At 46.2% G+C, this 27,560-nt stretch overlaps 6 protein-coding genes and 1 non-coding gene across 8 annotated transcripts in view; 3 read left to right on the top strand and 4 right to left on the bottom strand.

Annotated features, from left to right (window-relative positions):
- Positions 1-157: 157 nt before the first annotated feature.
- Positions 158-229, bottom strand: Trnae-cuc (transfer RNA glutamic acid (anticodon CUC)). The gene has a single exon. It is a non-coding gene; the product is annotated as a tRNA-Glu (tRNA).
- Positions 230-413: 184 nt separating this feature from the next.
- Positions 414-27,560, top strand: part of LOC126557940 (P3 protein-like) — a 168,781-nt gene continuing 141,634 nt past the window's right edge. Inside the window, exons 1-2 of one of the 2 annotated variants that reach the window (XM_050213869.1) lie at positions 414-1,750; positions 1,845-1,922. In XM_050213869.1, coding sequence (XP_050069826.1) covers positions 426-1,750; positions 1,845-1,914 — 1,395 coding nt within the window. In that variant the 5' untranslated portion in view covers positions 414-425 and the 3' untranslated portion in view covers positions 1,915-1,922. Of the gene's footprint in view, positions 1,751-1,815; positions 1,923-27,560 lie in introns of both variants that reach the window. The other variant, XM_050213870.1, reaches the window with a different exon arrangement.
- On the bottom strand, positions 2,032-2,368 carry LOC126559543 (small nuclear ribonucleoprotein F). The gene has a single exon (XM_050215712.1). It carries the CDS (start codon positions 2,347-2,349, stop codon positions 2,083-2,085), a length of 267 nt encoding a protein of 88 aa, XP_050071669.1. The 5' UTR covers positions 2,350-2,368; the 3' UTR covers positions 2,032-2,082.
- On the top strand, positions 3,025-3,870 carry LOC126558760 (TIP41-like protein). The gene has a single exon (XM_050214820.1). It carries the CDS (start codon positions 3,043-3,045, stop codon positions 3,868-3,870), a length of 828 nt encoding a protein of 275 aa, XP_050070777.1. The 5' UTR covers positions 3,025-3,042.
- LOC126559633 (general transcription factor 3C polypeptide 1) lies at positions 4,616-11,960 on the bottom strand. Its single transcript, XM_050215803.1, has 7 exons — positions 11,868-11,960; positions 11,456-11,789; positions 10,502-11,377; positions 5,479-9,948; positions 5,198-5,390; positions 4,827-4,917; positions 4,616-4,756 (listed from the first exon to the last, which is right to left on the bottom strand). Exons 1-7 carry the CDS (start codon positions 11,944-11,946, stop codon positions 4,617-4,619), a joined length of 6,183 nt encoding a protein of 2,060 aa, XP_050071760.1. The 5' UTR covers positions 11,947-11,960; the 3' UTR covers position 4,616.
- Positions 15,456-19,708, bottom strand: LOC126557177 (uncharacterized). The gene is made up of 5 exons (XM_050212860.1): positions 19,651-19,708; positions 18,108-18,389; positions 16,888-17,622; positions 16,056-16,793; positions 15,456-15,986 (listed from the first exon to the last, which is right to left on the bottom strand). Exons 1-5 carry the CDS (start codon positions 19,679-19,681, stop codon positions 15,463-15,465), a joined length of 2,310 nt encoding a protein of 769 aa, XP_050068817.1. The 5' UTR covers positions 19,682-19,708; the 3' UTR covers positions 15,456-15,462.
- On the top strand, positions 20,562-26,835 carry LOC126560050 (uncharacterized). Its single transcript, XM_050216210.1, has 5 exons — positions 20,562-20,610; positions 20,713-20,772; positions 21,661-23,118; positions 23,219-23,590; positions 25,123-26,835. Exons 1-5 carry the CDS (start codon positions 20,562-20,564, stop codon positions 26,832-26,834), a joined length of 3,651 nt encoding a protein of 1,216 aa, XP_050072167.1. The 3' UTR covers position 26,835.

The following is a 27,560-nucleotide window of genomic DNA, read 5'->3' as shown; positions in this document are numbered from 1 at the left end:
TCAAACATCAAGTTTACTACCATCGTTGGTACGGGAGGCAGCATTTGTCGTAATTACCATTACTGATTAAACAATCAAAGTAAGCCGATACAGTGACTCATCTTAATCAGCCACGAAAAAAAGAATCCATAGAAGAGAGATAGAGAATAAAAAGTGTTTCCCATACCGGGAATCGAACCCGGGCCTTCCGGGTGAGAGCCGGATATCCTAACCACTAGACAATATGGGATTGATGAGAGGAGGAAGCAACAAAGCAAACAGTAACACGCATGCGAACCACTTGTATCAATTCAACCTTCTAAATCAACCATATCTGCTTTGTTCCACAGAAAATCCGTCCAAATCTCATCGAACCGCGTTGTGCTTAGTAACGCGAACTCTGGCAAAGCCAAACGCATCACTACTCCTTAATTCCATTGAGTACAATGGCCTGCCCTTTCTATAAGCTGCTGCTTTTCGTTGCCCTACTGATACTTCAAGTGATAGCCACCTGCAAAGCCACCCTGATAGCCAATCACGATGAGCAGCAGGATAAGGATGGCCGGGTGTCCAGCGTAGACTGGGAAGCAACCTTCGATCCACCTAAGCTCAACATGGACATGAGTACTGTGCGAAACGTAACCGTACGAATCAATCGCATTGAGCCGACGGATTTAGACGATATCCGTACGGTTCAGTTGAGAAGCGAACGAGAGCACGTGGCCTGGGTTGAGAACGGTACGATCGTTATTGAACCACTGGTTGCGTCCATTGCGTACAATGGATCGTTTAGCATTGTTGCCAACTTTCTCGGACAGACGAAACTGTTCGTTGAGTTGGTACGTAAAAATGGATCTACTGAACGGATCCAATCGTCCACCCTACCCGTTACCGTGATACGTCCCGAGCGTGTTATTGATCACGTGTTTACCGGCTCGGTTATACTGCTGATCTCCATTTTGTATATCAACTTTGGTGCGGCGATAGACGTAGGAGCACTGAAACAGATCGCAAGACGACCAATAGGACCGGTGATAGGATTTATCTGCCAATTTGTGTTCATGCCACTGTTAAGCTACGGACTCGGACATTTGCTTTTCCCGGACAACTACGAACTACAGCTGGGACTGTTCTTTACCGGGGTTTCACCGGCCGGTGGAGCATCCAACATCTGGACGGTGGCGTTGGGTGGAAATCTCACACTTTCCATCGCCATGACGACCATTAGCACGCTGGCTGCGTTCGGTATGATGCCGCTCTGGATTTTCACCCTCGGTCGGACGATTTTTCAGCGTGCTAACCTTGTCGTACCGTACAGCCGGATTGGCTATACAGCCGTTGGACTGATCGTACCCATAAGCGCTGGCCTGCTCATCCAGCGTTACTGTCCCCGGTTCAGCCGATTGTTGGTACGTATCTTGAAGCCCATGTCCGTGATACTGATTCTGTTCATCGTTATCTTCGCCATCGTGACCAATCTGTACCTGTTTGAGCTGTTTTCGTGGCAAATCATTACTGCCGGGCTGGGACTGCCGCTGATCGGCTATTGTTTTGGATTTCTGGCAAGCCATCTGATGCGTCTGCCTCTGGCCGATTCACTGGCCATCTCCGTCGAAACGGGTATTCAGAACACCGGCATTGCCATCTTTCTGCTGCGCTTTGCCCTAGAGCAACCGGCCGCAGATCTAACGACGGTGATGCCCGTATCGAATGCAATTATGACACCGCTACCACTGCTCTTGCTTCTGATCGGTCTACGAATTCACGCAAGGTAAGTTCTGTTCCTTTGTATCGTGCTTTCTATGTGTTTTGTTTTGCTAATTTGATGTGCTCAAGCCGCAACAACCACTATCGTTTAATTTTAGAACGAAGCGACGCGCTGAAAACAGTCTGATACCGAAAACAGAGACGGATCCGGTAGTGGCAGCTTCCTAGCAACAAGCGTACATATCCATCGATACGATTTTTTCCGGTGGTGGTAGTTCAAGCGGATTAATCAACTCACAATCAAATACACATACACATATTATTAGCTCATAATGTAGAAAGTGATTTTTGTACATCGAAATACAAATGGAAAACCGTTTATTCTAAACACTACCGTTAGTCTCGCATTTCGCCTTCCTCGTCCTCATCGTCTATGCCCCGTATGTACAGAACGTTGTTACACCGGATAAGCACTTCGCCAAGGTGTCCCGTGTTCTGTCCGTCCACAAACTCTTCCGTGTTTGCTAGCTGCATGTTCATGTAACCATCGACCGACACCAGGAATCCTTTGTACTCGTGGCCCCACTTTAGCTTTATAATTACGGGCTTACCGGTGAGTCCATTGAGGAAGGGTTTCGGGTTTATGGGCATAGCAGTCGCCATTGTGATGAATTGTTTGTTACACTAGCTGGATGGATCCGCACAAACGAAGAAACTGTAATTCCTGCAAGATAGGTTGGGACATAAACAATAAATCTTATCTATTCAACAAACGAGAGTTTTCGACCAAACCTTAGTTTACTGAAAACGAGAAAACTCCTATTAAACTTGGCGTCTTTTGAGGCTGATTGTTTTTCTTCTCGCGAACGCTGCCGGCGGTAGGATTATGACAGCTTACGAGTGTGGTTCACAAGTTGTCAAAACTGTCAATTGCTGGTACATCGATAACCGCGTGGAGGACGACGTTAATTTAATAAAAAATAAGTTTTCAAGGAGAAACATTCTTTTTTTTTTTTGCTAAAATATATTAACTCGATTTTTATAATTTTATGAAATCCTTTTCAGATAAGGTGCGAATGATTTTCAAAAGCATTCTTTAAGACAGCTGCCGTGCTCGCAAAATGTCAACAACGGAGGTAGACAAAACGGGAGACGCTGGAACATTTCTTGTTTACATCATTTCTACAGTGAAATTGCAACGCTACGTCCGTGTCGTTTAATACAGTTTTACTTATATATACAAACTATGGCCACTGCTGCACAACAAGCCGTAAGAAATGTTCCGCCGGATTGTAAGCTTTTGCCCGTTCTTTGCATTCACCTTCCGATTATCATTCTCCACAGCCACCACAGGTCATGGGAGAAGATGGTCTCGGACCAGTCCGCTTACCGGTGGATCGCGAATCGTACCAGTTCGATGATTGGACCATCGGGTACACCAAATCGCACATTCTCAAAAGCGTCTGTATCAATGATGATACCTGTGTGGCCGGTGAGCCCGGCTGCTGTGAACTGTGCGTGTACAACTTTACCCTCACACTGCCACATCTACCCGACATGGTGTTTCACAAGAATGTGCTCCGCATTAGCCATTCCTCCGGTGCACAACTCGAATTCAATCCACTCGACGCACTGAAGCTGGTGCGCAACGAAAAGCTCGATCTGAAGGTGGCCTGTTCGGACGAGTGGCGCGAAAGTCGCCCGGAAGCGGCACACACGTCCGACAAGGTGAAACCCTTCGATTGGACGTTTTCGACCGAATACTCCGGTACGGTAAACGATCGTTTCCGGGTCGAACCGACCGAACAGCGGATCGACATGTTTAAGCTGATGCGCAAGGAGGAGATCCTGTTTTATCACAATCTTACCCTGTTCGAGGACGAACTGCACGATCACGGCATATCGTTGCTGTCGGTGAAGGTGCGCGTAATGCCGTCTGGGTTTTACATTTTATTGCGTTTCTTTCTGCGGGTGGATAATGTGCTGCTGCGGAGCAACGATACACGGTTCCACTACGAAAAGGGCAACGATTACGTGCTGAAGGAGTTTACGCACCGTGAAGCGAAGGTGGAACAGCTGAAACATATACCGCCGGTGCTCTTTACCGATCCAGATCAAATCGTCGATAAGCTGCCAGTCGTACGGAAAGTGAATGAAAAGCTCACGATTGTAAAACCGGAATAACGGATTGTGATTTTAGTACATCAATGTGGAAAATAAATACGTGAACGGATCTCGCGTGTGTGTTCCGCCGTTCTGCACGATCAATCCCGTTGCTAACCCTACGTTCAGGCCAAAGCTTGTCCACCACTGAGGTGGATAGATCAGCCAAGTAGCAGAGATATTTGATGCCTAAAAACCTACACTGTGTCAAAAATCTGTCCATACAACAAAGACAGGGATACGAAATGATTGATAACACGTATTCAATTAATCAACACAAATGTTATATTTATCCCACAAAGTAGTATAATGTATTCTTACCATCAACCAGCATTGATTTTATCAAAAAACAATTTATTTAATTTTGTAGGCTCTTAAAGCAGGAAATCGCAACGTGATCTTTACTTGAGAACATTTGAAAAGATGCACTCTGTATGGACAATTTTTCGCCCAAAATTTGATTACCCTTTTAGTAAAAACAGTCCAAATATTGTATAAACTCTATGCCATAACAAGCCTTTAATTTTTTAAAAAGGATAGCGATAGCATTTAAAAGGGATTGATTTTCGTTAAAAAGTTTTACACTTTCTTCAAAGGATTCTTTTCATTGGCTTACAATCTGTACGGACAATTTTTGACGCAGTGTATGTCATCAGCAAATAGCGCTGATGGTTCAATTAGTTTTCACCTTCAACCTCTAACATAGTTCAAAGTATTTAGTTTTATTTAATATTTCTACTGGAAAATTCAATACACACCATAAAAGCTTACGTGTTTTTGCGCACGGGATCGAAAATGTCATGAACGTACTTGCGGTTCTCCCCGATGCAAAGGGACAGCGTACTCAGCGCATCCGGCACCACTTCTACGAAGGTTTGCTCGTCGGGCAGAAATTCCGTTGGCGGTACTGTATCGAAATAAGATTATGTTAAAGTAATAGGGAAAAAGACGTTTGGAAACAAATTACTTCCACTTACCAACGGTGACCGGGGAAAAGACAGAGAAGATCGTTTTCTTTACCGTGTACTGCATCGAATGAAGGGTAATGCAGCCATAATTTTGCAACATCTGTGGTGGAGGAAAAATGGAAGTAAAAGTTTAAATATCTCCTCTTTTAATCGCGTGCTGGCCAACAGGAGTTTGTGTATAATAGTGTTGTGCTTATTGAGTAAGAGTGAGTGAGCGATTTAAATCCTTCTAATAAATGATTTAAATCAACTCATCAGAAAGAGAAAGTTCATTTGAGAGAATTGAGAATGAGGTTCAAATCGCAAAGATCAATAGGGAGTGGGTAACAGTGAATTAATTCCTGGAAAAGAGTTGTTATTCTCGTCACTAGTGCGTGTACCTCTAGCAGCTGTCTCAAATGAAACGGTGACATCATGTTGTATCGCACGAACAAAACATTCAGCGGCACGCCCGGATGGGCCACACAGTACAGCAGTATCGAGATGAGCCAACGGAAAAGCAACCGCTTGTTAATTAAGCCATCGATTCGCATCCAGGGTGCCATCGCTAGCAGCATATATTTTCGCTGATGTCTGTAAAGAGGAAGGACCAATTCACAGCGAATTATTAAAAAAAATCCTTCCAAAATTCTCGCTTTTCCAACCCTGCTTCTTGGCTTACTTTTTCGCCGGATGTTGGCATCCGGAATCGTCCATCCGGGTTTCTTCGGTTGTGCCTGTTTTCGCCCGCTTTACCATCCGCTCCTCCACATCTAAGATAGAGCCTCCCTTTCGCTTGATGCTGCCGCCCTTGCTCGTATCTGCGACCTGAGGTTCCGGCTCCGTGCGTTGTTTCGTTTCCGGTACCGGTGCCTTCGTTAGCCACTCTTCCACAAACTGCCAGTGCACGTAGGTAATGGTACGGAATCCGGTCCGCAACAGAAGCTTAAAGCCGCACAGCGCATGCAGATGTTGCTTCAGCTGCCCATGGTTCGGGAATTGTTGTGCCAGCTCGAGCACACTCACGCCCAACCTTTGCCTGGACTCGATGTACGCTAGTAGAGCATTTGCGTTTGCATTCCGCTCGATCACCGCCATCGCTTCTTGCAGCGGTCGTTCGAGCTGTTCCATTGATGGCCACAGCGCATCGCCCATAAGCTTCACGAGCGTTTCCCGGCGACGCTTTGCACCGTCCGGTAGGAAGCATCGTGGTACGTTCCACTGATCGTAACATTCCCGATCGGTAAGCGCATTCGGTCCGAACTGTTCCACGAGCGGGGCCGTTTTCATGCGAATGTGCACCTTCCGTATTAGGACTTCGTAAAAGTTGTGCAACTTAAACACTTTCTCACTCAGCGCCTTTAAACTGTCGCCTGTCCGTGTCTCGCTCTGCTCCGACTCACCGACATCCTCGTCCTCAACCGCGTTCGACATCTCGTACCGATCGAGCCAATTGTATTCGGGCATTTCCTCGTCAAAGCGCAAACATTCGTCAATCAATTCCACCATATTGGCGATACTTCTGACGAGCACCTGCAGTGTTTGGTTCTGTCGATTCACGTCACGCTTCTGCTTTTCGGTCCACCGCTTTCGAAAGTCGGCCATATATTTGTTGAAGAATGGCAGCAAATTGTCTTCCCTTACCTCAAACATCATTGCCGAATCGACCCGATTTTTGCGATTTGAACGATCCGCCACGTGTTGCTTGATGCGTGCGAACAGATCATTCCGGCGGCGTACCGTTGAAAGACAACGACTAACCAGATCGCTTCCCTCGTTTCGTACCCCGCCACCAGTGCCACCCGCTTTAGCCATCGAGCAGATACAGCTCGGCAGGGAACAGGTGGCTGGTTGGCTTTCGTCGATTTTGAACGTCTGCACGATCAACCGCCTGTCCGGCACTTGCAGTTGCTCGAACAGACAGAAAAAGTGAAAGTATTCGATCGGCAACTTGAGCAACTTCTCAACCGGATGTGCCACATACTGGGCCGTAACATCCTTCGGTGGAGAAAAGCGCAACTTCTTCGTTCCCGGCACGAGGCTCTTGTCCGTTGGTGTTTTAAACGGTGTCCCTGGCTTTGTGGGCTTGTCCGTTCCCGACCCGGGGACAGTGTCCTGCTGTTCGGCCAACAACACATCCGAGTAGGATGGTACCTTCTCCTTCGTGTCGGCTCGTACCTTGATGTAATCGGCCTCCTGATCGATATGTACATCGACCCGTCCCATGGTGAGTAGTTCGCTAAGCAGCAACACCAAACCCTGCGCATCGTCATCGTACGCGCACAGTTCCTCGTAATGTTTGCGGTCGAGCAACTGCATATACTGGCAGAAAATCGGCACGAACAGATCGAACGGAAGGGACGTCATAAGTTGCTGCTGGTAGTGGATCGACACGTGGTAAAGCTCGCGATCTTCCGTCGCCGGAGTATGCGTGACAAGCAGTTTAGTCCCAACGCCCTTAAGCTTTTTGTTCATCGACACAAGATGGTAGTTACGCATCAGGCGCATCGCCCCCGTCAGGATGCTTTCCGAGTACTCCCGATACACGTTCTGCAATGGCTCCGTCGTGCGTCCGAAAGTTACTGCGCTATGCATCAGAATCGTTAGTTTGTACATTTGCAAATCTTGCAGCGTGGCCGGATCGGTGGCATAGTTTAGCTGCTTGCCGCTGTTGGTTGTATCGGTAATATTGTACTGTCGGTACAACTCCTCGATCGTATCGGGAATGCAAAAGGTATACATTTGGCCTGATCCATCCTCGGTGGTGTGTCCTCGAACTGCAGCTCTTGGAAGTACAGCAGTCCCTGCCTCAATACTCCCGCGTATCAAATTCGAACAAAACTGCCGGACCATGTGGACCAACTGCACAAAATGGATGCGTGCCGCAACCATATAGTCTTCCACATCTTCATACCGCTCCCGTAGCTTCTTCGTGAACCCAGGTCCGTAACGTTCCGCTATTAGCGGGTTTTGTTTCGTTTCCTCAAGACACGTGCGTATAGTGTCGGCCACACCTGGCACCTTCTTAATCATGTACAGTACACGCCTCTGACAAGAGCTGGACGTTTTGCACGCGGAACGCGCATTCGACCAATGCAACACATCGCGGAAGGTGGACGAATTCACCGGACAGGTAACGGTATGAGTGGAGTACAGGTACAGCTGCGCCACGCGGCACATTATCAATATTTGATCTTCGGCCCGGGACCACTTAACCCGCAAATTGGACATTTTTTTGAGCGCACGCTTGTCCACCTCATCGCAACCTTCGCGCCAACGGCGAAGTGTTAATTTTCGCGGCTTAACAACACGCTTGCGGATCAGTTTCTTACGTATATACTTCCTAGGTATCGCAGGAACAATATCTGACAGTGGTAGTGATTGATGTTCTCCACCCCTGCCACTATCGTCGACCACCGGGGTAGCACTTTCGTTTTGCTTCTTTTTCATCTTGAGCGATCGTCGCACAGCCTTAAGCCGATGTTTATCGATTCTGTGCCGATACTGGGAGGTATTTAGCATCTTCTGCCAGTTCGTTTTAAGGTGCATAAACATGGCCTTATCAAAACCGGCGGCCCCTTTCTCGTCTCCCGGCGGCAAGCGACCGGGCCGATCGTTCAGTGCCGCCGTCTCTTCCGTCTGCACACGGAGCGCATCTATCATGGCCGGTTTGGAGTGTACGTGTTGCACACACACAACCCGCCCAATCGCCGTGTTGCGCGAATTGATCCGCGTCGACATCGCTATATCGTATAGCTTGTCCCAATACTCCTTCACATCTTCCATCGTTTCGAGCCGAAATTGTATCATCGGGTATTTACGAGCCTCGATTTCGTGGTAACCGTCCTTCGATCCGGTCGTGTCCAGTAGGCAAGCGTACTGATTTAGATAGACGTACGTTTGGTCACGCGTTTTGCGCAGTTGCGGTCCCATCTGCAACAGTCCCGCATAGCAAAGCAACTTGGTAACATCCAAAATGGCGTATATGTACCGCCGATTCTGCAGCAACTGCATCCGGATCGGATCGGGCAGATGTTTCAGCAGTGTGTACTTCCGGATCGGATGGTTGAGGTAGTAGTCGAGTGCGGGCGTATAGAATGAGTAAGCACAGATCGAACAAAACACGTACATCGGCATCCGGATGACGACATCAATCAGCAACACCCATCCGGACCCGTAACCATCGTACAGGTTCAACGGTGGTACGAACATCTTCCAATCGTTCGTATCGCTGTATATCGGGGACAGTTCGTTCTCATCCACACCCTCCAAATTGATCGATTTCAGCTCACTCACATCTAATTCGCGAGCATCCCTTGGCTGCACGTGAGCCGTATAGAACAAATACTCGTGGTAAAGCTTCATCCGCGGACACTTGGGCAAGCAGCCATGGTAACCGCACAGTTTCGACGTTTCGCGAGTCGCTACCTCCGCTTCCTGGCCCTGGCCCGAGCCCTGCCCCTTCAGATGCGTTTGCTGCAGCACAATCCGTGACTTGGCCATCGCTAGCTTCGTTAGCAGCGCCGGATGATCGACCGTTATCTTCGGATCGCACACATACACGAACCGATATTCGCGCTCGTCTCGCTGCATCCGGACGTGCGCGAACTGAACCATTCGATCGGCGGATAGCCGATTGATCAGCCGCATCAACGACTTGCTGCAGGCCGTATACTGATTGCCTATACGCATTTCCCGCTGCTTTAAACTTTTCAGTATTGCCTGCGGTTCGATTGCTTCCGCCTGCTTTACGAGCTCGATAATAAAGTTGCAGCGTTGCAGCACCTTTTCGCTGATTGATTTCGTCAGCACAGCAGTCGAGATTCGTTTTTGCTCTTTGCTCTGCAGACTGTCGGACAGTACAACCTCGGTGATGATGTTGTCGTGCAGTGCACTGTCGTACGCGTTTCGTTCGGCCGCCCGCAACAGGGAATCGTTGCTGAGCGGGTAAGCGTTCTCACTCCCAAGACTTCCAGCGGACACAGATTCAACGGCAGCATTTGTGCGTCGGCCGGGTGGTGGTTCCATTACGCTCTCGATGGCAGCAATGTGTGCCCGCTGGCTTTCGATTACGTTCATCTGGTTTGATACGAACTGCGATACTTCCTGCTCGAATACGGCCGAACGTTGCGAATGGCCTGGAATGAAAAATCTGTAAATGGAACCAGAGAACAAGATCAGTTCCGCACGCTAGGACAAGCTTACATACTTAAAACTGATTGACGAGCTCGGTTAAATGAAGTACCGAAACTACTGGGCTTTTACATGTTTAACTGATATCTCACAGTTGCTGACAATCCGCATTCTTAAGAACCTATTTGTCAGTAAAGTTTGATTTTTAGCTAAATTTCGGTAATAATGATTGCCGAGCAAATCCTTTCAATATTGCTGTAACTGATCTCGGTAACGTACAACACCCCGAGATTTCCGTGACATAACAGGTGGATAGATAAGTCTTAGATCTGACCATGATAAAAGGATTTTTTGATCCAATTCAATTAGTTTACTCAACTTAATTGCCTTCGAGAGCGAGTGCTTTTTGTGATCTACTATATTTGTAAGCAAATAAGGATGAATAAAAAAACAATATTACGCTTCGCTGAAATAGATGATTAATTTTAAATTTACACACATTATTACTTCGGTTATTTAATAACCGAGACTTCTATTTTTTAATAGAATAAAAATTAAATGTGCACACTTACTTGGACGTTCGCTGTCTACCCTCGTCCACGGTCATGCTTTCGATGCATTTAAGCTTCGACAGATTCTTCACAACGGCACGCGAATTTAGCTTATCCAAGCCCAGCTCCTGGGCCATCTCCGACTGCGATATGCCTTTGCCACCATGATTCGCAATCACATTATAGGCAAGCTGAAGCAGTGGCACGTCCACGTAAATGGCGTCACTGTCCGCACTGGCTAAAAATCCATCCTTTGCATCAGCTCCACCTTCTTCTGCCATTTCACGGTTCCATACATCATACACGTCCGCTTTCGGATCGATTAGTCGCATTACGCGTATCATCTTTTCGCCGCCCCGTTTTGTCATCCACGAGCTTTGCGGTGCGTCCGGATACAACGTACGGAACGGTACCATCTCGTCCATCTTGATGTAGCGCTGAAATTCCGGCGAACGGAATAACTTTCCGGCGTCCGGTTTGTTCAGTACCATCATCTTGATTTCTTCGTAATCTGCCATAAAATGTTCCCGGCGCTTTAGCTCGTTGACGACACGTTCCACGACGAGCAACTGTTTCGTCTTCATCTCCGTGTAGTAGCGGGGCAGATGAAATACCATGCCCTGTATGCTAGTATCATCGATACGGATCGAGAGATTTTGGCGCGTAATCAACTTTGCCGCACTGAGCACCTTTCGGTGGTAGAACAGTGAGCTCGAATCGCCCGATATTTGTACCAGCGAGTATTTGCCGTGTGATGTTTCTCCACTAAAGCGGGAGCGACCGATCCATTCCAGTATGCAGTACTGCATGCCGGTAAGTTCGGCCGTACAGTTTTGGACGATTATGAAGGATTCGCGCATGCGCTGTGACGCTACTATCACAAACTTACGTCCATATCTGCAATGATTGATAAAAAAAAACGGTCCAGGAGGCTCATCATGCCCTTTTGTGCAGAATAATGTTACTACCACCTACCTCAGTTCCGCTTCGAAGCAGTTGATAGTGCGTAGTTCATCCCGTGGAATGGACGTGCGTGTGTCGTATTCTTCGCACGATCCTCGCACACCATTCGCTTCGACCAGCCGGTATGCGTACCGGTGACCGGGAAACTCGCTCGGGTGGACAGCGATACCATTTTCCGGATCCAGGTTACCGAGCCGATTAAAGTGAGCGAAAGGTTTCCGTTCGTTCAGCAGCAGATAGAACTCAAACTCGGAATTGCGCATAATCAACGTCCAGATCGAGCCCATCAGCTTCGGGGGCAGTGGCATCGGCAACTTTAGCCGTATCGCGACGTGGTTCCATAATGCTGAGAGTGTTAGAAGAAACAAACATGGAGAGTGCAAAACTGGTTCCCAGCAAGTACACAACACCTTAGCGTACTTACAATCTAGTGTACTGCCTTCAAGACCTTCTAAACTTATCTCTTCATTCACTATCGACGGTAATGATGCGTTTGGTAGCATTTTACTCGTACATTTTATGTAGAAGGTTCGATAGAAATTCGCACACACCAAGCGGGGAAAACATAGGAAAGCTTGTTTGTATACATGACACTGTGTCAAAGTGACAGCTAGACGATGACAGCGCACCGATGTCGCGACATCTTCAAAATCTGCAGAAAAGAGAGACGTTTTAAAATGAAATTGCCGGGAAAGCGTGATATTTCTAATTATTGCAATTATTCAAGTTTTTAGGCCTACAGAAAAAGGCCTATAAAAAATAGAAAACGTGCAAGCTTTTCAAATAAAGCTACATCTTTGCATGTGTGGTGTGCTTTGGTGTCATTTGAATTTAATTTGAATGTTCCGTTTCGAATAGCATTGTTCATAGCAATCAATAAAAAAGTGCATACTGCAACTATAAATTATTCTTTAATAAAATACTGTTAGAAAACGATTTTCGATGGATTGTTTTTTCGAGGTAATCAAAGCGCAACACAAAGAGAAAACGCTGGAGAATTATTTCTCTTGGAAATTAGTAGCCTTTATTGAAACGTTATAGTTAATAAAGCCTGTAACGAAGAACGATATTTAGTTTTTATACAGAAATGATCAGATGAAAGTATTAAAAAGAATTAGGTTATAGTAATGGTATAAATAACATATCGGTGAAATACCGTTTAAAACACTCTACTTACTCTAACAGCATCCTAGCCTCAGGATATGAGTTGCCTCGCAAAGCTATTAAGAACAGATATGAAAAGACTGGTAAATAGTTAATTGTTTGTCCACCATTCATTCCAAATGCGTAAAATGATGTCCACTGATGTCATTATTGCGAAATCTATTGAAATCAACGGAGCGAATCAGAGGAAAAAAAAGTTGTTTGTAAATAAGATTAATACATGTTCCGTTACACGGAGGAGTAAAACAACCCAGCACAACAATCAATCAACTAACACGTTTAGCTGAATAATAAAACTCATTCAACTTATTTCTTTCTTCCTAGAGCTATGCATATATTCCATAGCCAAACCAAAAGCAAAATACATATTACAACATCCGGCCGTTGTGTTTTACCATTTTTTACTTTATTTTTGAAAATTTTCCACATTTTTTTACTGTATTTCGAGAAATACGTTTTCCACTTTATCGCTCTGCTGAGAGACGTTCGTTACCTCTACACAGTTTGATCGCAATGATCCGGTTTTGTTAACTACGATCGAGTTCTGAGTTGCAATTTATGAAATATGCTCACACTAAATAGTAGATTATAATTATACAATACGGTTGTAAAAGGTTGAAAGGGGAGTGTATGTGTGTGAATAGTAGTAGTTTGGTTTCGAACTAAACTGCTGCCAGGGGAAGAGGATAAAACGGAAAAGCAGCTGTACCATTTACACACCCCAGTCCTAGTGTTCCAAGAAGGATTTTTAGAGCTTGTGTCTCGGTGTCATGCGTATCACCTGTCTACAGCTTCCTGAAGCTATGGGGGGAGAAATCAAAAAATAAAATTGGTATTATCCTCCTCTACTACACGACGCTTTTATCTATTTCAAATTGTCCTTCAATTTCACTGGAATGAGCAGACAGGCAGCAAAACATTGATACTAATGGAGTGCTACCCTTTCTGTTCACTATTGGACACTACCAATTCAGCATTAGTGTGGTGTGCTGGATTATGCTGCCCTAACACTGGGAGGGCACGTTCGGCTCGCTCGACTACTCTAGATCGTCGATTCAATTTTGCTTCTCGGGTCGTGCGATTTTTTTTGCATGCAATATAAGTGAATAATAGATCAACCACGAACCGTTTGCCAATGTATTCCATTAAGAGCAAAACAGTAAATCCGTCCTTTTGTTCGCTTGCAACGTACGTATTGCATTAAGTGTGCTGCCTACCACCCAACCAAACGAAGTTTGTATCCTGGTGTCTGTTTTCAAGCAAAACAACGCAGACATACACACACGCACACAAGACAATTACTACGACACCGACGACTCCTGACCTCTCTATATGTTTAAGTATACCATTTAGTAATTTAATCTTCACAAATTGTGGGCTTATCCTATGTTCATGCTATGTTTATCATATTCCTTCCACTGTAAGCTGTTTAACCATACATTATTGAGTTTGCATAAATGTATTTGCTTTAGAAAAAAAAACCGAAAACAAGTTCCTCAAGATTGCTTCCACCGGTTTTGTCGCAGCAAATGCGAGTTGAGAGGATCCGTGTTCCCGTTTAGTCAACTCGCGTCAAAATGTAAATCACATTATATACGCATTACATATATAGCTCCCCACGTGTGGCTTTTAGACGATATTTCAATACAGTAGAGGTCGGTTTAACACGATCGTTCGGTTGGAAATTTCTGTCCAATATCATTTAGCGAGCCGCTAAAGTAAGTTCTCGATAGTATCTGATTTCCAATTTGATGCTAAATGATGAGGAAATGCTAACTTAAACCATAACCAGGCTTAAACACAAACTTTTTTTTACTAACGAAAAACTTGCTACTACACCAACTACACCTGGTGAAAGGGAGCTATCCGCCTGTCGAACTCAAACGGATGCGATTGAGTCGAACCGGAAAAAGTTACCAACCTTCAGAAAACGAAAAAATAACACTGCACAACTTCAAAAGACGTACACGCATAAACATAATTTATTTGCGCCAGTTTCCAGCATTTGGTTAAATATTGCGTTAAAAAAAACATATGAAGAGCGAATACGTAACTCTCTCTCTCTCTCTTGAGAGAAATTTGCCCACAAAAAGAAAATCTCTTGATCTCTCTTGAGAAATTACCACAAAAAGTCCTAAGCAGGAATGCAGGAAACGCCGAGCGAGAGGAAGGCGAAAACTTCACATAAACGTGGCTCTGCTGCGCTTAAGCTTGAAAACTATAATAAAACTCTCCTGTGATGAATAGACTCATCTCTTCTACTTGCTCGTTATGCGTAAAAATTGAAATATGAAATAAACATAATTTTTAAAACCGATTTTTGCTAAACATTGCAATTTGCTTACTTCAATATACCACCGAAGATGTGTGGTATTGTTTCTTTATCTCACAATATATATGTAAGCCACGATCAACAACTTTGCGAGATCGGCTTTCGTTACAAGGTTAGTTAAAGTTACACAAAGAGGACATACATGGTTCGAAGCTATATCGCAACTAAATCATGAACACGATATATCATCGTTTTCGTCTAAAATTTGTGTGGCATAATAACGCTGTACTGGCGCTTAAAAGTGTAAAATGTTGTCATACACACACATAAACACATTTCAATAGAAGATGCAAAAAGACTGATGGTCAAAGACGGTGTGGTGTGTGTATGTTGGGTCAACATTGTGCATCAGTAGTCCAAACTCGGTACTAGCAGTAAGTAGTACGATTATAGGCCCTAGCCAAAATGGGTGGTATGAGTTGGGGTGAGGGGGGGGGGGGGGATCAGGTTTTGGTGTGTGTGAAAATGATCATTGTCGGTTCTACCACTACCTTTGATGAGAGTGAAATAGGTGAGAGAGACTTTAGAAACGTCTGTTCTGGTTGCCACCGCCCTGGCGATTGTTCTGTCCCATCCGATTCGTTTGCTGGGAGCCACCGTTATTGAACCTTTTGCCACCAAAGTTGCCACCACCACCACCGCCCATATTCAGACGATAGCCGCCACTGCCCATAGCGCCACCGCCGCCACCCACATTTTGGCCAAAGTTGCGATTGACGCCACCACCGCCCATGTTGTTACGGTTGCCGCCGCCACCGCCCATGTTACCGCCGGCATTATTGGAGCTGCCGCCAAAGTTGCCATTGTTGGAATTGTTGAAGCTGTTGCGCTGGTTGCCACCGCCGAACCCGTTGGTCAGGTTCAGATTAGGTAGTGGCGGATCGCCACTGTTGAACGGATTGCTGTTTCCGCTGATGGCGAGACCTTCGCCGAGATTTTTGCCCGAGATGAACGCCAACCGGAGCAGGTCCTGAATGACCTGCGGATTGCTGAAATCGCCACCATTGTTCGGATTAAACTGGTTGCGCGGTCCCTGCATGCCAAAGTCTGCAAAATAGATTACAAAAATTATATGTTTGCCAAAAATAAAAAGCAAGCACTCTCTGTCACACTTACTAGCTGGACCGCTGAATCGGCTTCGCTTCAGTGGTGGCGGACCGCTAGAACGATCCGACGAAACGTTCTCCAATACTGCCGGGTTCTTGTCGATGATTTCTTGCATCGCAAGCGAGATCTTTTCATCGTTTTCTTTGAAAATCTTCTTGTTAATTTTGCCTGTCACCGGCTCAACATTGCACCGCACTGGGCGCTGCTTCTCGTCCAGCTTAAGCACCTTCTCGGCAATTTCCTTATCGCGAAACTCGATGTACGCGGTGGTACGATCCTTCTTTACCACGCACTCGATGAAGCCAAACTTGCGGAACTTCTCAAACAGTTTCTCCTCCGTAACGGCCAGATTGAGCCGCACCACCTTGATCGATTTCTCCGTATCAAAGTACGTGTCCTTGCGGCCCGGAAACACGTGCAGACACTTGCTCTGGAAATGTTTGCCGTTGAACGCCTTGATCGCTTCGTTGGCCTGTTCGCGGCGTGCGAAGTAAATCAGTGCCGCCATCACCATGGACGTTTGGCTCTGCTTGTACGACGGAATGTTTGGCGAGAAGATAAACTTAATGTGTCCACCGTAGCTGGAAAAATACTGTTTGATTTCGCGCTTGTCCGCCTTGTACGGAAGGTTTGCAACGTAGATCGGCCACAGCTTGGCGAGGGGCTGGGGCGGTGGGCGCTGCTTCTGTTCTTCGCCCTCCTCGCTCGAGGTGCCCTTCTTCGTTACCGGAAGCTTAATGTCCAGCACTGACGCATAGGATAGGAAACCAAAAATACCATTAAATACACACACACACACTCGCACGCAAAGTCCCAAAAGCCAAAGTGAAGTTTTTCTTACCCAATGGACCATCGTAACGCTTGACGGTGATAGGCTTGCCCTCAGCGACGCTGCCCTCCTCTTCCTTCTTCACGCCCGGCAAGCTGGTACATTCGAGCGCACGTTCCACGGAGCTCGCATCCTTGAAACACACCAAACCGTGTTCGTCGCCGAACTTGCGACGATTGACAAATTCGATCTCACCATACTGCTCAAAGTGCGTGTACAGCATCTCCTCCGTGATGGATTTGTCCAAGTTTTCCAAGTAGACGCTGGTCTTGAAATTCGGTATCATCGTGGCAATCACGTGATGTGCGTGGACGCGCTTGCCCTCGAATATCTGCTGGTTTAATTTGTCAGCAGCGGCCTTCGCCTCGTCGGCCGTCTCGTAGAAAACTTGCGCCGCCGGCCCAAAGTTGCCGGTGGTGACGCGCACTTCCGTCACCTTGCCGGAGCTTTCGACCGCCTTTTTCAGCTCGTCCTGGGAGCCGATCCAGCTCTCGGGAATGTTGTACATCTGGACGCGGTTCAGATTGCGGAAGAACAGCTTGGCCGCGCGCAACACATCAATGTGCTGGTTCTGGTCGTGCCCGTTACAATCGTACACGGTAATGCCCGCATCAGCGATCTTCTTCATTGCTTCCTCCTTGTCCTCCGGACTGGTGCAAGTCACGTAGGCAAGCGGATGGAACAAAACCACCGACTGGACCTTGGCCAGATCTTTAAACTTCTCATACACGTCCTCCTCCGTTACATCTAACCCACAACAAAAAGGATGCACATATAATAGGCACAATTCATATCATCGTCATCGTCACGCCAACAGCGGAACCAATCCAAGAAAGCACGAAAATCATCATCAATATGTGTGTGTGTGTGTGGATGCGGAGAATAGAGGGGGAGAGAGAGAAGAAAAAGAAACAAAATAGAAACCAAAGTAAGGCGACAACCGTCAAAAACTTTTTCTGCAAACAAATGTATGTCCGTTTGTTTCATGTGCCCTGTGTGCTCTACCTGCCCGCCACCAAAAACACTTTCCGTGTGTCGGGTCAGCAGGAGACATCATCATCTTCATCATCATCATCACACACAACACAAATGCAACAATAACAGCCAACAAATAGCTACGCGTGCCGCGACAGGCGCGAACACTACTTTAAGATAGATTTTTACATCAAAAACAAAGCAACGGATTATTTAAAGTAAAAACAAATGGGTTTGATAGGAAAGGCAAAACTTACTCTCATTGTCAACAACATGCACGAAGACATCCTTCTTCATGTGACAAATGACGATGAACTCAAGGTGCATACGCAGTCGACGCCCGCGGAAGAAGGAGTTTTCCTTCTCCTTGAGTGCCTTCGTTGCCGTCTCCTTATCTTTGAAGAGCAACAGGGCCAGGGTGTACTGTTTGTAATGGAAAATTTCCACACTTTCAACCGGATGGTCCGCAAAAAGCTGCCGCAGTTCCTCCTCGGTGGTGTCGGCTGGCAGATTGCCAACATTCAATTTCTTTTTGTTGTCTGAAAACAGAACGCACAAACGCAGAGAGAGAGACCATACAGAAAAGATGCATCAACGGCAACAAAACATGGGCCACCCACGACGCGGCACTCTTTAAAAAAAACGTATTGTTGTATCTATGTTTATTCCGGTTCCGGTTCCGAGGATTGTCGGAGTTTTCTTGTCCCCTTTTAGCAGAGGAACCGAAATGTTTCTTTGGCAAATACGCCACACATTCTACATCTACAAAGCATTCCAAACAAACTGAAACGGGATGTGGCGGTTTTGTTGGCTCGCCAACCTTTTTTCGCAGTGACCCATTCGACGAGAGGCACGACGCGGCACGCTTAGGTGTTCAAACGGCAACAATGGTTTTGTTTTGTTTTCTTTTTTTTTACTCGATTCTCTATGTTCGACGACGAAGGTGACGACGGATGGTGTTGTAGTTTCGCGCTTTTGGTGTGGCATTTTTCGCTAAATGCTTTGCTTTGTCGATTTTGATTTCTGAAATAAACAATTTTAGTATGGAAATTGATAATAGAGAAGGAGGATGGGAAAGGATTGGTGAACAGAGGGTGCTAAACGAAGTAGGCCGCGTTCTAGTCGACTAGAACAATTTGAGAGGCTTGCCGGCCGCCATTGCGAACACGGCAGCATAAGCATCTTTTTAATGGCGCTCCGGCTTCTTGAGAGGTGCTGCACTGCTGCTTGATGCCGCGGTTGCACTGCTTCACGCACACACATTCACTTGTACATGGTGCCGGCACGCACGGACCAAAGAGGGAGGTTATGCGCGCGTTTCAATGCGTGTGTGCCGCCGCTGGTGAGATGAGTGTGAGAAGAAACATTCTCACTTTTCTTCATTGCCGCCGCCATTGTTCGTCCGATCGAAGCTGACCGAAACCTTGGCCGCCGTCGAAAATTGCAACACCGAATATATGTATGCTATTATGAGGGGATTTACGGGGAAGAACATGGGGATGATCTCAAATGTATAAAATTATATATATGAAACTCAATGCTAAGGGGGTAGTGCAACCACCCCGTCTCAGCACCGGTGAGATTTTTTTTACTGTAGATGGCGTCGCCATTTTAACTCTACTCGCAGCGTCCTTTTTCCATGGGTACGGGGGCACCCCGATATCGGAAGCGTATAGGAGAAAACACCCCATATTTCCAGACACTTTTCCAACGCCCGTGTTCTATTTTAGCTGGCAAGTTCGGGTTCTAGCCCCAAGGGGCCTTCACCAACATTTCACACACCAATGCACACTTACTCACCAGCCTTCATCCTGGATGGGTTATCAGCCATGATTTTTCACTTTTAGGTGCGCGGTTCTTGAACAAATAAAGAACACTTCAATCCGCTTCGGTGGTCGCACTGTTTTTTTTCACTCTCACAAAGCGCTAGGCTTCACTTTAAACACAAAATCTTCTTGCTATCAAATAAGCGAACGTCGGAAAAATGTTGCTGCGTACGCTACGTGTGCGGAGTCAGCGATCCCGGCTTGGCTCTCTCGTGCTGCGACTGAAAAAAAAATCTGATCTGCGCCTAGCTTTCCCCGGAGTCGCCCATTTTATTCGATTCGGCAGGTAGCACGGTCGAACCCTACACAGATACAGTTGCTTTCCCGTACGCTGACGTCAGAGTAGAAGAAAGCGAAGACCGTGTATGCGTGCGACAGAACGAGAAGCTTTATGAAAAAAATGGTACCCGTACATAGGGGTGCATGCTTTGTTTCACGAAAAGCGGACAGGCGTCTATCAGGCTGGATCATAAGGCGTTCAACAATTTGCTTTTTTTAAGAGTAAAAACCGATACAGGAATTGTGAATGTACGATGATAAAGCCTTTAGCATTTGCATAAATCATAATAGATATTGAATGAATGCGAACAACAACAAAATAACAATGACGAAACAGTGCAATGTTCTCAAATGCCCTTATGTCAAAAGACGACCGTGAATTGTCAGAATGGCACGAAATGGGCGGACCTGCCGATGATGCGGTTGGCAAGGGAAAAGTTTTCTCAAGTCGCCATTTTCATCATTCGTCTTTGTGCATCCGCTCGCTCCGGTTTTGCTCCGCGCTTGAAGTGTGTGAAAAAGTGCTACATTTTATCCGGAAGTTTGTGACTACTTGTGACTACTGAATCTGCTAAGCTTTTAAATTTGTTAACCATCAATTTCATCATGACTGACGCCGAGAAAAATGCACCAGAAGCTACTGCCGAAGCCTCAGGTAAGTGTGACTGGTGAATTTTTTTTCCGATGATTGAAAGAAAAAAAAAATGGAAGTGAAGATTAATCTAATCCACGCCATAAATTTCCATATTTTTCGCATTTCTAGAAACGACGAATGCTGAAAATGACGGAACAGAAGGAGACGTGCAAAAGGATAATGGTAAGTGTTGATTGAATATTCCGTAAAATTCTATAAATTCTAAATGCTCGACAAAAAAAAAATTAACAATGGCGGCCCGCGCTGGCCTTGGTGTAGCGCTAGCGCTACGCATCGCCCTGGTACGAAAAGACGGCGCTGTGCTTGAATTCAAGATGGCGGACGTATGACGCCACTTGCTTGCTTGGATGAGGGTAATTTTTTTAAATGAAGAAAATTTCATCGTTTCGTAGATTTACCGAAGAATGAGTTGTTTTCACCTATTTGTTTTACGTTATGGACATGATATCTAGCTGTTTCTTTAAATTCTGCATTGTGGGCATAGTTAGTAGGTCATGGACCCTTACAAGAAGAATATCAAATTATGCAGTGGGAGGACGCGCGATGAGTTCTTTTTGCCAACCATTGCCGGCTCTCCTTGCGCTGCAGTCGCTGACGCAGTACTCGAGATTATTATTTAGATTTAATTTTCAAGATTATTAAATCCGTCGCAATTCACATTAGATGTGCATACAAAATTCTAATTGTCTGTAGTAAGAATGAACATAACAATTCGGGCCACGGGACGTTTCAAACTGTTGAAAAATTCTCTAATAAGTGTAAGTGCTACGATTAAACGATTTAAAAGCGAGAAAATTTCACAAACACACATGAGAACCTGATATTTTGATTTAGAAATTTCCCGTGGCCCGCAGCCAATGAGTAAAATCATCGTGCAGAATATCCATAAAATAAGATCTAAAAAATCTAGTCTAGAATTTCTTCAAATAAACGATGAAATATCTTTTTTGAGTATTCGTTGAGAATACTCAAACTAGATTGTGTTTGGAACGACGCTGTTCTGATGTCCTGCAACGGGGGTTTGATTGGTTTGTCCTTGTCTTTCTTCAGAGCACCAACGTACCATTAATGTAGGCAATTTGCCGAAGGATGTAACGGAGCAGCAGCTTCGCGACCACTTCTCTGGGCACGAGGTGGAGCGCGTAGAAATTCATCACTATCTTCGCAACACTCTGGCACTGCTGGTGTTCAAGGAGAAAGCGGCCGCTCAAAAGGCTTGCGAGGAAAAAGATGGCTCTATGTTTAACGGGCGACGGCTTCGCATGCACATCGAGTACATTACCATCCGGTACACGAAGAAGGACGTGATTGTGGTCGTAGTTGAGGATGACATGACCGAGGAAAAGCTATACGATAGCGTCAAGGAGCACTGTGAGGTGACGCAGGTGTTCATTTTCCATCCGCTCGGGTACGTGCATTTGGGCAAGGATGTGGATAAGGTGGCCGTGTTGGAAAAGCTGAATGCGGCCGGACTGAAGGCGTACGATGTGAACGGTCGCGACCAGAACCAGCACGTGGACTTGTGGCGTGCGGCCAAGCTGTTCTTCCGCAATCGCAACCGGGTGCAGTTGCTGAACATACCCCAGAAGTGGGTAGAAAATACGGACGAGCTGAAGAAAGCTTGCTCTGAGGCGGGCACCATTACTGAGGCGATCTCAAATAACGTTAGCCAGGGTTCGTCCAACTACTATGCGCGCATCTTCTTCGAGACGGAAGATCAGGCCGCCAAGGCTGCCGAATTGCTCAATGGAAAGGTGTTCGAGGGCAAGCGCATCCATGCCCTGCATCTGTCGTCCGCTTTGCTGCCCAACTACAGGACATCCGTGTACGTATCGCCCTTGGAACGCACCGTCACGGAAGAGGATGTGTACGAACAGTTCAAGCAGTACGGTGAGATCGATTTCGTCAATCGTCGCAACTGCGGGGAAAGTGCCATCGTGTGCTACAAGACGTCGGAGGCGGCAGAGAAGGCGCTGGCCTGTACTACCTTCCCGGCACCGACCGAAGCCAACAAGGAGGCCACAAAAACTGTCACCGTCAAGCGCTACGATGGTCCGCTGGTGTTGCGTGCTGCTGGCGTAAAGCGCAAAGCAACCACCCAACGGACGACCGGCGATGGCAAAGCGCGCGAACCGCGTGCTTCCAGTGGCTCGGATCGCGATAAGTCGCACAAGGACATTCTGCAGAAGCTGCAGGCGTTTTACCCCGTGTATGTGTCCAACATTCCGTTCGGTTGTCCCGGACACGTTATCCGCGAGTTTTTTTCCTCGCACGGTGGTGAGGTGAAGTTTATTTTCTCGCCCCAGCACTATTTGCCGTACCGACTTAGCTCGCCTCAGCCGGTCAAGACGGCCATGGTGTACTACACGCGTCGCAACGATATGATGAATGCTATCAAACATCTCGATAAGAAAATGCTGAACAACCAGCACCTGCACGTGCTTCCCGGTCGTGGAGATACCAACTTCAACCAGCAGAAGACCGTAAAGCTGTCGAAGATTAATGAATGTAAGTAGATAACATGATGCTTGTTCGATCGGGGGGAGCGGGTGGGGTGCTAACCGATGCAGTTGAAACAATGTTGTTTTCTCTTCCCTTTTATAAACAGCCCTTTCGGAGGATGCCATTTTCCGCAAGATGCGCGCACTAGGTAAAGTTGTACGTTTGACGAAAAAGAATCGCTCACTGGCATTTGTTGAGTTTGCCGACAGTGCCGATGTTGAGAAGGTTTTGAAAATGAAGCAGGACGAGCTGCCGATCAATTGTACCTTTTCAAAGATCACGAAAGACGTCAGCCGCCGGCTGTACAACGAGTCTGATCCTCGCATTCTGGGTACGGTGGTACGCTTGTTGCGACGTAACCCGAGGATGCTAAACAAAACCACCGGGGCCGGTCCACTTATGAGCGGCAACAATACCGTTGTCGGCAGTCCCGGTGGATTCGTTGGTGGCAAACGGCCTCGCATGAATGGTCCTCCTGGTAAGCTTCTATTTCTAACTTCATCGATTTATACTTTCCCATGTATTTCCATGTAGAGAGATATGTATTATTTATTTTCTACATCTTCGATGGAAACAAGATTGTGTTTTTATGCACGGTTTATGTTTTTTTCTTTAATTTTTATCCTGTCTATTCCCACCAAACTTGTAGCAGTTTCTATTATTTTAAAGGTATTTCATTGTATCATAGAACGTTTGTCTGTTATTGGCTGGGGTCCGTGATTATTTTATTTTGCAAACTGTTGTGTGGGCTGACATTTGACCTAAACGTTTAAATGTTTAACGAGGTTACCCTTAGAGGTAGTGATGAGAATTTCCTTTCGGAACATATTAAGCCCTTTTCGTTCCTTCAATGGAACGATCGAACCTAGGTTTAAATAACATTATTAAGTAGATCTTTTGAACCCTCATTTCTTTGTCCATTAGACTGTAAACGTGCACTCTAATCTTTTTTACTGTATAAAGCCCTATTATATTACAACGAAAGCAAAGCAAAGCAGCGTTAACGTCTCTCGGGGGCTGCCAGGTGGTGTAAGCGACATCGGCGTTGGTCTTCAAACGACTGAACCGAGGTTAAAATCCCATCCGAGTGTAGTGAGATGGCCGGGGTGACCTCAGGGTCGTTAAGCCAAGAAGAATATGCAATACAATAGATTCGAATACATGGCTCGACAATAAATGATAAAAATATGCGTAAATCATCAGATTGGATGAGTTTATAGCTCGTGATTCCGATTTGCATTTTACTACACATTTTATCTTGCTTTATACTACTGTTTGCAAACGTTAACACATTTATTCTTTATAATGTATTTGCATGGTGACATATTGCCAACTGCCTTAGAATTGTATGGCATCTGCATGATATACATCGAATCGGATGCTAATTACACTTGTCTAGTTTTCATGAAGAACTAGTAGCCTTTCACTCACATAAAAATGGCTTTACACATCATGGACCCCACCAGTAACCTAATTGTTCTTTCCTTAGTCAGTCTGTATCTTACTGCTGTGTTGTTTTAATTTTCTTTTATTTTATTGTTTCTCTATCATGTAATTACGGAAAAAGACAGCAATCGTACATGACTAATCGCTTAGATCTTTGATAACTAATTAGTACAACTTCCCTACCAGTATCGATTAGACACGGTTAATACACACAAATGCTACAATTGATCCATTCGACAAAGGTTTTTCTTTAAAACAAATTTAACCATGTGTGTACGATTATGTGCATCTGAATGTGAATCTGAACTCTGTCACATTCACGAATTCAGAAATGCATGGTGATAAAGGATTTTTTATGAAAGATTATAGCATAGTCGATTGGAAGATAGTAGTGCTACACATTCCACTTAAAAAAAAAAACTTAACGCATTTATTAAGCGGCACGTGATCTTTAACCGTTGTTCGCACCGACTGCCGTCGTAGGAATGCGGTTTCGTCCTACTAGGAAGAGTGTTTCTCATTCCCGTTTCTCTCTTTTTTTTCGATCAATTATTTCTCTTCCAGGTTTCGGCAATGTACCGCCCTTCAATCCCAATAATGGTGGCAATAATCTTAATAACAACCAAGCCATCCAGGACCTGCTGCGCCTGGCGTTCATGTCTGGCAAGAACGTTGGCGAAAGCCTTGCCGCCGGCGGCGGCAATGTTGGTGGCAATCAAGGCCCCAACCGCGGCGGCGGCGGCGGAGGTTCTTTTAATAATGCCGATCCACCAATTTCTAACCAAGGCAACAATGCCTTTGGTGGTGGTGATGGCGGTTTCGGCGCCGGTGGCGGCGGCGGTGGCGGCCGTAATATGAACAATCGCAATCAGAACATGAACTTCCGCGGTGGTAACCGCAACAATCAGAACAGCAACGTCGGTGGCAATCGAGGCCTCGGCAACAGCAACAACAATGCTGGTAACAATAATTTCGGCAACCAGAACCAGAACAATAGTGGTGGCCCGCGTGGCGGAAACGTCGGTGCGCTCGGTGGTGGTGGTGGTGGTGGTAGTGGTGGCAACAACAACAACAGCGGTGGTAATATGATGAACAACCGCAACAACATGAATAACATGGGTAATCGCAACAATAGCAACAATATGAATATGAACAACAAGCGTACCGCCGGAAGCAACAATCTGCCGCAGCAGAATTCTGCCCTCCCGGTGGGAGGAGGCGGTGCTGTTGCCGGTGGTGGGGTTGGCAATTTGAACAAGGGCGGCAGTGGTGGTATGCGGGGCAACAATCAGGGCATGGGTGGAGGTGTTAGTGGTATGGGTGGCAGCGGTGGAGGTGGTATGGGAGGAGGCGGTGGTATGAATCGCTCAAACAATATGGGTGGTGGGGCAGGAGGTGTTGGTGGTATGGGAGGTGGCAACAACAACCGCAACACTCGCAACAGTAACTTTAACGATAATAGTTCATTTGGCGGTAGCGGTGCCGGGGGTGGTAACAACAGCAATACGTTCGGTGGTAGTAGCAACAACTTTGCGAACGACAACTTTGGCGGTGGTCGCAACAATGATAGCTACTCGAACGACAACTTTGGCGGTGGACGTAATGACAATTACTCCAGCGACAATAACTTTGGCGGTGGTAGTGGAGGCGGGGGCGGCGGTCGCAACAACTTTGGCAACAACCGCAATAGCGATAACTTTGGTGGCGGCCGCAACGATAACTTCGGCGGTGGCAGCTCCAATTTTGGCGGCAACTCGTTCGGTGGCAACAACAGTCGCTTTAGCAGCGACAATGATGGTCCGTTCAGTGGCAATAGCAGCGGTAATGTCGGTAGTGGCAACAACGCCTTCGGGTTGAATAACCGCGGCGGCAACAACTCGTCCAACAGTCGTTTCAGCGATGACAATATCGGTGGATATGGTGGTAACACCAACAACCGGGGCAATAATTTCAATGATAACAGCAACAACTTTGGCGGCAACAACCGCGGCAGCGGAGGCAACCAGAAACCCCAGGGCCTGTTCAACCTCGGTGGAGGTGGTGGTGGCGGCTCTGGTGGTGGAAACCTCGGTGGAAGCGGTAACATGTCGTACAATAATTTTGGCGGTAACTCGAACAACTCGGGTGGCAACAACTTCCGCAACAACGACAACAACAAGGGAAACTGGATGGGTGGCAATAACAGCAACAACAGTGGGCTGGGTGGAGGACGGTCCAACAACAATCAGGACAGTATTGGTCGTCTGGCGGGCAGCTTGTTTAGTCGTCGATTCTAAACAGGCCCCGGTAGGTTTTACTTTTTTTTACATTAAGAAAAAACCCCGTACCAAAGGAGTGTGAATGTGTGTGTGAGTTGTTCTTTTCGAGTACACTCCACACCAATACTCCTGCAATTCTCTTCAGTATCCTTGACAAAGTACGATAGTTGAAATTTCAATGAGCGGGAACGAATGTTTGCTTTTTTCTGTGAGTAATTTACCATCCATCCTCCATCGGAAATCTCTAACCGTCGCACACCACCCCCACCCCCCTCCCAACCTTACGATAGCAGTTGGAAAACTTTTCTGTGGAAATGTTGCCCAATCGAATAATAGGGTTATGTGTTGAGGTATCGATTAGTACTCGATATGATTATGTAAATCGTAAACAAAGATTCAAACTTACTACTAACTATACATAGCCCGTTTTTCGTTCTTTTGCCCTGCAAATGCCCTTACAGTTAGTATGCTTTACTGCAGATGTAGGTAGTAACTGTCACGCGTTTTACCAATTTTGTGAACACTATTTATTTTTAATTCGACGGTTCGCAGCTATTGCACACACACATGCATCCAGTGCTCTTCCAATTTATTTTTCTGTTTATCAGGAAGAGCTCAGCGCCCGAATGTCTTTTTGTGCTGTCAGACACGCAAAATTTTTTAACTATACTCGATTTATATGTTTATTGCAAAAAGAGTGCAAAGATACTTAGGATTAGTTAATAGCAGATAAGGCGAGAACCC

The sequence above is a fragment of the Anopheles maculipalpis genome, chromosome 2RL, assembly GCF_943734695.1.
Source record: "Anopheles maculipalpis chromosome 2RL, idAnoMacuDA_375_x, whole genome shotgun sequence".
In the NCBI taxonomy this organism is placed as follows: domain Eukaryota; kingdom Metazoa; phylum Arthropoda; class Insecta; order Diptera; family Culicidae; genus Anopheles; species Anopheles maculipalpis.
The sequence above is the reverse complement of the archived record's forward strand: the minus strand, read 5'-3'. Positions and strand labels throughout refer to the sequence as shown.